At 31.6% G+C, this 8,519-nt stretch overlaps 2 protein-coding genes across 2 annotated transcripts in view; one reads left to right on the top strand and one right to left on the bottom strand.

Annotated features, from left to right (window-relative positions):
• Window positions 1–230: 230 nt before the first annotated feature.
• LOC113375452 (dynein assembly factor 4, axonemal-like) lies at window positions 231–2,303 on the top strand. The gene is made up of 4 exons (XM_026615391.1): window positions 231–842; window positions 947–1,082; window positions 1,443–1,642; window positions 2,076–2,303. Exons 1-4 carry the CDS (start codon window positions 231–233, stop codon window positions 2,301–2,303), a joined length of 1,176 nt encoding a protein of 391 aa, XP_026471176.1.
• Window positions 2,304–2,403: 100 nt separating this feature from the next.
• The window catches only part of LOC113377992 (probable cytosolic oligopeptidase A), a 7,932-nt gene continuing 1,816 nt past the window's right edge, over window positions 2,404–8,519 (bottom strand). Inside the window, exon 2 of the mRNA XM_026618479.1 lies at window positions 2,404–4,783. Coding sequence (XP_026474264.1) covers window positions 2,662–4,783 — 2,122 coding nt within the window. The 3' untranslated portion in view covers window positions 2,404–2,661. The remainder of the gene's footprint in view (window positions 4,784–8,519) is intronic.

Here is an 8,519-nt window from a genome sequence, read left to right as displayed (position 1 = left end):
ATTTGTATTGAAAGCAGATTTTTGTTTTTAATTTTTATTTCAAAAATTATGATAAAACAAAGAATGTTATGTCAATGCTATATCATGGCTATATCTATTATATTTTTCAAACAAAATCAACAGCTGTTGCCTGGGTGATAACAGGCCACGGTATAAACAATCGAGAATCAAATCATTGTTATACATGTTTTTGTAAACGTAATGTATGTGATAAACTATTATTTGCCATTATGCCTATAATAGTCAAAGATTATGTTTGGTCGCAAAATGAAGAGTCCGTATTTGTTCATCTATCACTGCGAGGAGTGCACCCTTCCAAGGTAGATATTTTTACTTGTGATAATTACATAAAGGTTAACTTCGAAAAGTATTTGTGCGAAATATTTCTCCACCAAAATGTCATCGATTCCGAAAGTAAGTGCTTGCTCGATGATAAAGATGTTTCCTTCGAATTGCGGAAAGAGATACCCGAGGAGTGGTCGGCGCTTGAAGCTGACATTCCTAAAAGTGAGAAATTGAAGTTAAAGGAAGAGATTATTAAAAATAGAATGATCAAAGAAGAAGAATTGAAAAAAGAGAAAACCAAACGCAAGCAAGAAATCAAAAGCTCAGCCACGCAAAGCCAGATTTGGGAGGATGGACAACTACGTCAACAGATCGACTTGCTGCGGAAGAAACAACAAGATGAGTTTTTTAAGGACTCTGAAAATCCAACCGTGGAAGAAATATCTGAAGAAGAAGAGATGCCTATAGTCATTAAAAAGAAGAAGAAGAAGAAGAAGAAGATACCACCAAACTTTGAGGGTTTTTGGCCACCGGCGCCAATGGTGGACACTTCTAAGGTAAAAACACCTCATACATATAGTATTGCATCATAATATGTTAATAATAATTAATAACTTAATAAAATTTAATTTTATAAAGTTTCATCATTTCGCTCTTAAAGGTACCAGAACCGCGTGCAAGTGGAACAATAAGCGTCGACTTCACTAGAAGAGAGTTTCCAACGCCTAGTCGAGAATGCTCAGCAGAAATGGAATCGGAATGGCTCAAGAAGCAAGTTGAAGCCCAGAGAGAAATGGGTATAACTAAAAATAATATAATTTGTTAAATAAATTAATTAAATAATTTCATTATGAGCAGAAAATGAATCAATTATTAACATTTCGGAAAAAACTTCTAGTCCAAATTTAATTAACTTCTAGTCCACCCATCAAAATTCATGGGTGGGCTCAAGCACACACAGCCCACACAGCCCACACAGCCCACACGGTTCCGACGCCACTGTATATATATATATATATATATATATATATATATATATATATATATATATATATGTGTGTGTGTGTGTGTGTGTGTATAAATATATATATATATATGCATATAAATAATGTATTAGAACCCAATTTTTTGAACCCCTTTTGTTTTACAATTTCAAGGTTTTACATCTGCTGATCTACGTCCTGAAGAAAGGAATCCGACTTGGTTGAAAGAAAAGGGCGACGATTTCTTTAATAAACAGAACTACAGGTCTGCCGTGAATGCCTATACAGCCGGCATTCAGATCAATTCTAAGATGCCTGCATTGTATGCAAACCGAGCATCGGCGCAGTTCAACTTGCAACACTTCAATCGCTGTGTAGGTGGAAATAATTAAAACAATATACATTAATTATTAATCATTATTAATTATTAACATCAATCAATAATTATAAAATTTTGAAAATTTGTTTTTTTAACAGTTAAACTCAAATATTCAAGCAATAAGATTCCCACAAACTTAGCAGAAAGTTGTACAAAATTTTGTTCATTTTTTTCTGTGACTTTATATCTGAAGTCGAACAATATTTTAAAATGCTTGATCAAATAGTAAGAATTTTGAGATAAAGTGATCAATTAGTTCAATAACTTAAAGGTGCAGATCAAACGTCGACATTTAAATGTCTCCAATATACTATACTAATATGTGTAAACCTTTTCTACAGTATAATGAATGTAGATTTTACTCTACGCTATGTAATTAATATAATCATATATTTCTGCAGCAATTCAGTATTCATTTAAAATTTCAGATCGATGACTGCACGAAGGCATTAGAACTCTTAGTCCCAGCATGTGATGCAAATCTTAAGGCAAGAGCTTCTTGTATAGCCAGAAGAGGAGCAGCACTGTGCCAAGTAGGCTATCTTGGACAAGGAATTGAAGAGATGATGTCTGCTTTAAAACTAGATCCTTATAATACAGAGTTAAAAACTGATATTGAAAAGGCTAAAAACAAATTTCACAACAAAGAAGAGTAGTTAAAATTTTAATAATTTTTATTGAATATTATAAATTAGATAACTCAGGAATACGTAACAATAAATAATATTTTAATTTATTTCTTCTGTCATCACATTATAATTATTTGTTTAACATTCTTCTGTTTAGTCCTCAATACACTTTTTGTTTGTAAAAATTAGTGAACTGTGATTCTACCAATTAAGTATTACGATACGCCATATGACAATTAAAAAGTACCTAGCTATTGTACAATTTTACTGAAATACAGTCTAACATATGAATCTTAACTTGTATCGTTTGTCTAGATCTTAATTTGTATCAAATTAAAATAATATATTTACATTATTCCAGTCAATGTGTTAATACATAAAATCTTCATACTTCATTATCTTTAGATGATTGATTCTTATACTTTTCGAAACCCAAATATTTAATTAAAGCTTTTGGTGTTGGATCCCGTCCCCGGAACCTCCTAAATAATTCTGATGTGTGATTACTACCGCCTAATTCTAAAAATGTTTCTCTGAAGCGTTTGCCTACGGTGGAAATTGTTTCTTCTAAGGGGTCTTCATAAAATGCACTAAAGATATCAGCAGCTACAAACTTAGACCAGATGTGACTGTAATATGCAGCAGCCCATTGCTCAATAAATATTTGTGAAAATGAGCAAGGGTGAGCATCTCGCTTATCTAATGGGAAGACTATGTGATCAGGCCAAATCCGTTTTACTACATCATACCAGAAGTCTTTGCTAGAGTGCAGTTCAAGATCAAGATTAGCCAGATATATTTCTCTACATAATTCGAAGCCTTTCATATGCTGGTTTACTTGTATTATACTATGTATCATATCATCAGTTAATTGTTGCTCTGTCGTGTGATTATAACTAATAGATTTCAGTACATCTTTATCAGTGAGCCAGTTAGACATAACGTGACCACATATACCTACAGCATCCCATTCAATGTTAGATAGACCTGATACATCGGAGTAAGTAGCCTGCGAAAGCAAATGCTGTAAGGCGTGTCCAAATTTGTTGAATAAAATTGATACCTCTTTTAGAGACAGAAGAGAAGGTATATTGCCCTCAGGAGGATTTAGACTTAAAATTAATGATGCTAATGGTGTTGTATCCACAATTTTACTTTTATTGCGCATACTCAACATCCATCCTGAACTCTTTTGGAATATCTTCTCTTCTTCTCTAGTATAAGGATCTAAATAAAATCCAGCCAGTGGCAATTCAGCTGCAGAATCATGTATATCAAAATACCTTACATCTTTATGCCAAGTATTCATATTTGACCTTTCGATAATTTTAATACCATACAACTTTTCACACAACTGAAATAGCCCGTTCAAAACCTTTGGAAATGGGAAGTACTCACGGAGAACCATATCATCATAATTGAAGTGATGCTTCCTGTATTTTCTTTGCCAATATGGCACATCATACAATTCCAAATTCGCATTAAAACCATTCTCAGCAGCAAATTCCTCCAAACTTTGAATTTCATGCTCTTGAGCTGGTCGAGCAGATTCAAGAATCGTATTAAGCACATTCCTAACATTATGAATACTACCTGCCATTTTCGTTTCCATAGACATATCAACAAAACTATTATATCCCAGAATGGTAGCTTGATCTCTTCTTAAACGTCTTAAAGATTCAACGTGGGTGCTATTGTCAAGTGCTTTATCATTATTGCTTGAAGCTTTTCTAGTATCGGCTTGCCAAACATTCCATCGTAAGTCTCTTATAGAACAATATTCAAGAAAACTAGATACCATATATGATTTTAAAATCACTTTCCAAGGTCCTTTCTCGGCATGCAAAGAGTCAGTGCTCATATCTTTCTTAATATGATGTGGAAATTCTTTCATAATTTCGGGATTGGTAATAGTGTGAGTAAATTGTTTACTTGCAATTTCTAATTTGTTTTTAAATTTAGTCTGTTCTTGAGCAATATTGTTGCGTACTTCTTTCAAGTGTTCCTTTTTATCAGAATCTAATTCAAGACCATTTAACCTCCCTTCTAATAGATACTTTTGCATAATTCTCTTCTGTTCTTCAGACAAATCGACATTTGGTTGCAAATTAGCATTTTTGATAGTATTATAAATTTCCTTACTATTAAATCGTGACGTTCTGGCTCTCATAGCTCGTTCATGTATACTTAAATAACTTTTGGTTGGCATGAGCGACTGATTTCCTAGGTATAAAGTTTTGGCTAAGCCCCATGTTAATTCTAAGGGAGCAGCAAGCTCTTCGAGTTTATCAAAAACTTCTAAAGTTCTGAATACTGTTTCTGGCCCGGATGAGTTACAATTTTTGAGTTCGTTCTCTATGTCTTGAACACCATTTTCAAAATTTATTGCTTGTTTACCAACAGCAACCATGCATTTTTCTATCGTGAGGGCACTGAATTCTGGCAGTCCATCATCAACTCTGAGGAGCGGATTCTTTTCAGGCAAATCTTCGCCTATTTCGGGCACTCTGGGAAAAAAATTACTGAATTATAACAAAGAACACTCTTGTAATTAAAATCTTAAAAATGTTACTATATTATAAAAATTTCAGGTGTTCAATAACAATAGTAATACATTTTCTCCGCACTTATAATTTTTCAATAAGTAAAGTGGTTGCAAATTATATAGAAATTAAATATTATTCAGTATATTAGTTATAAAGTGTCATGAAATTGAAGACTAAGACAATACGGTTTAGCAAATCATTTATGTCTGTCTTTTAATATTTCAAGTGAGTTAACTGAATAAGTAAACAAGGATAAAAATGTATTTATTGGAAATCGATCAGAACGCCTTTATATCGACGTTTTACTTCGGCAATTAAAAAAAAAAAAATCAAGAATAATCCAGTAAGAGTTTGTAATTTTAAATAAACAGAACTGTTCCAAATTCAATTATTGTTGACAATCATTTCATAAACAATAATACGCAATAATATTGTTGGATTGATAGACATTGATGGATATAACCTATATCTGCCACTTACAAAACAATATAGCCGCTATTCCTTTTGCTATAATAATTAAAGGTTCGAGTCAATAGGGCACGTTACAATACATTGAATATGCCATTTTTCACTTTTATACAGAAAACTAAAGAGAACATACACTCATTTTCGATTTAAAAAAATTAAAATCAAAGTTTATGAATATGAACCACAGCACTTCATGAGATATCACAGAGAAAGAACAAAGCAAGCAGATGAGTAGTACACGTGCGTTTCCAATGCGCGGCGACACTGTTTTTCGATACATATATTTTATTAACTTCCCGTAGGGCAAGTTATAGTAATCGCAAAAAAATCGAAAATGAAAATTTTTATATATCTTTACGTTTCAGAGGTTTCTGAACATTTTGGCATACCTTAGAAAAAATGGATGTATGTGTGTGTGTGTGCGTGTATGTATTTGTGTGCGGATACAAATTTTCGTCGACGATTTCGGGAACACGGATCAACCGATTTGAATAATTCAAAAAACATTCGATTCGTATTGATAAGGAGACGTGCTGATTAGTTTTTGGCGAAGGCAGGTCTAGCCGTTCCGAAGATACGGGGCAAAAAGTGCCGAAAAACGGTAACAAAGTTTTAAGAGAACGGAGCATTTTATTTGTATTGACAAGATGAAGAATCGATAAATTTTCATGGAGGTAGGTCTAGCGGTTTCGGAGATATGGAGGAAAAAGTAAAAAAATGAGCCATTTGGCGGTCAAAAGTGATCATTAGGACATATGCACATCAAATTATCAGATGGTTTATAAAGATTTTAACAAAAAGTATAAATTTTGTTTACATTCCTATGGGTTCCGTACCAATGTTTATCCGTTAGACGGCGACGCGGCGCTTACGCGGTGTGACATTTCGTCTCTATGCAGTTAAAGCAGTTCGATTGAAAAAAAGTTCATAATTTCCAAAATATGTCAAAATGAAGAAAACATTTTTCTTTTCAAAAAAAATTTGTTTTCAAAAAAAAAATTTTTTGTTAAAAATATAGTTTCTCAAAAATGTAATTTTATCGAAGTAATTTTTCTTCAAAAATGTTAATCGTCTAAAAAAATAATAATTTTTGGTACGGGAAGTTCCAGCAATTGCCTTAAGACACGATGCCATGCGCCCCACTAGTTTTATTTGTAATTAATATACTAACTAATTTTAATACTAGGGCGCATGGCATTGTGCCTTAAGGCAAATTGCTGAAACTTCCCGTACCGTAATTAAACATTCGAAGAATAAAAATTAGACCACGTTGTTTTATATATGTTTGAATGAAATATATATAACAAAATGTAATTAAGCGTACTTATTGTTAGAATGAACAAATTTTATTTCAAATGCATCAATTTTTTGTTCGCCAAACTTATGCACTGAGTTAATAATTTTAAATAGTTCATGTAGTATCAACTATACAAACATAAAAAGTAAAAAAAAAAACATTTAAAAATCAGATCAGTTTTGACTTTTTTATCTACTAATTGCGGTGACGCGCCAACCAACTGAGCTATAACGACAAGCTCACGCACAACGCTATGAGCGGATATCTAGGATCTAATCGGAATTTCTGCACTTTTTGCTCCGTATCTTCAAAAGGCTAGACCTACCTATACCAAAAACTAATCAGCACGTCTCCTTATCAATACAAATCGAATGTTTTTTGAATTATTCAAATCGGTTGATCAGTGTTCCCGAAATCGTCGACGAAAATTTGTATCCGCACACACACACATCTGTCCATTTTTTCTAAGGCATGTCAAAATATTCAGAAACCTTTGAAACGTAAACATATATAAACATTTTTATTTTCGATTTTTTTACTGAAATTACTGAACAGTAGTAGTCAAAAAACTATTACTAGCATGACTAGGCGTAAGTGGCATTTTGCCTTAAGTCAATTTCTGAACTATCCGATACGTGATGTAATCGACTTAAAGAGGTATTCTAGTCTAGAAGTTTTAAAAAATCGTTTTTCAATTTCCCGAAGGAGAAGATTATGTTTTCACCAGAAAATCCGGTTTGCAAATTTTATCTTTTCTCTACGTTTCAAGTCATTCTGAATTGAATGAGACCAAATTTGGAAAGAGTATGTATTTGTGGGTGTGTGTGTAGGTGAGCCGATTTTTTACCTATCATCGCTTTTTTTCTTTCAAAAACGGCTGAACTGATTTAAAAATTCGGAAGCCAATCGATGAATTTTTTTAAGCACTCGCGTTGATTTGTTTTTTGATACTATGGCTGAGTTATTTCTTCAGAAGAAGCAGAAAATGCAAAATTTCTCGTCCACGGTTTAGCCAAAAATCTCGAAACGATTTTGAGAATTAAAAAACTATTCGAAACATATTACTTGGAAACCTGCTGATATTTTTAAAGATAAAAAACTAATTAGGCCTAGTTCTGTGTACGGTGGCAAAATTATAATATATATAAGATATATTATATATATATATAATATATTCGATATATCTATATATTATATAGATATATTATATATATATCGAATATATATATATATATATATATATATATATATATAATATATATATATATGTATAAATTAAAAGTAGTAAATTTATACAACTTTTTCAATATAACAATGAATTTTTTATCGTAAGCATGCCGCGACCGGGTCCATGTATGATTTATAAAACAATTATCTCTCATTATTTATATTATTTCTTACTGCAGTAACCCTGACTAAGTTTTGTTAATGAATTTCAATTTATAAGTCAAACATATCGTTTCATTTATTATAGTTCATGTTTACTTCTAAACAAAAGTAGTATCATGTTTATAAAAATTTTTAGGGCTCGTAATTTTTTTAAATACTTGTGAAATACATAATCGAAGTAAAATTGTATACATTTCAATTATTGTGTATTCAGGAAGGATTTTCAACAGATCAAATATTTATATACCATATGAATATATAGTTTCTATTAGAGAAACTGACAACTTTTTAATAAAACTAATTTATACATTCAACAAATTTTATGTATAAATGCTATTTACTATTAATGATTTGTGAATCATAACTATTTCATAAAAAATTGAAACATTATATGCTGTAACTATCATTACATTATGGGTGTAACATCATTACAGTACTTCAATTCAAATTAACCTTTACTGAACATTACATGCAGAAGTCAAAAAATTAATATTAGTTTTATGAATAGTCACATGTAATTTAGATTAAAGAGTACCAAAAACA

This window comes from Ctenocephalides felis, unplaced genomic scaffold (genome assembly GCF_003426905.1).
Source record: "Ctenocephalides felis isolate EL2017-DRISC unplaced genomic scaffold, ASM342690v1 CF-g0.4_SCAFFOLD_01886, whole genome shotgun sequence".
NCBI classification, from domain to species: Eukaryota; Metazoa; Arthropoda; class Insecta; order Siphonaptera; family Pulicidae; genus Ctenocephalides; species Ctenocephalides felis.
Note: the sequence above shows the minus strand (reverse complement) of the source record. Positions and strands in the feature narration are given on the sequence as shown.

What these genes read in the sequence shown, in the direction of transcription:
- LOC113375452 (XM_026615391.1), top strand. Translation starts at nt 231, where the DNA reads ATGCCTATAATAGTCAAAGATTATGTTTGGTCGCAAAATGAAGAGTCC. An exon ending in TGAAGCCCAGAGAGAAATGG is followed by an intron (nt 1,083 to 1,442) that starts GTATAACTAAAA and finishes TACAATTTCAAG; the next exon opens with GTTTTACATCTGCTGATCTA. An exon ending in TGCAACACTTCAATCGCTGT is followed by an intron (nt 1,643 to 2,075) that starts GTAGGTGGAAAT and finishes TTAAAATTTCAG; the next exon opens with ATCGATGACTGCACGAAGGC.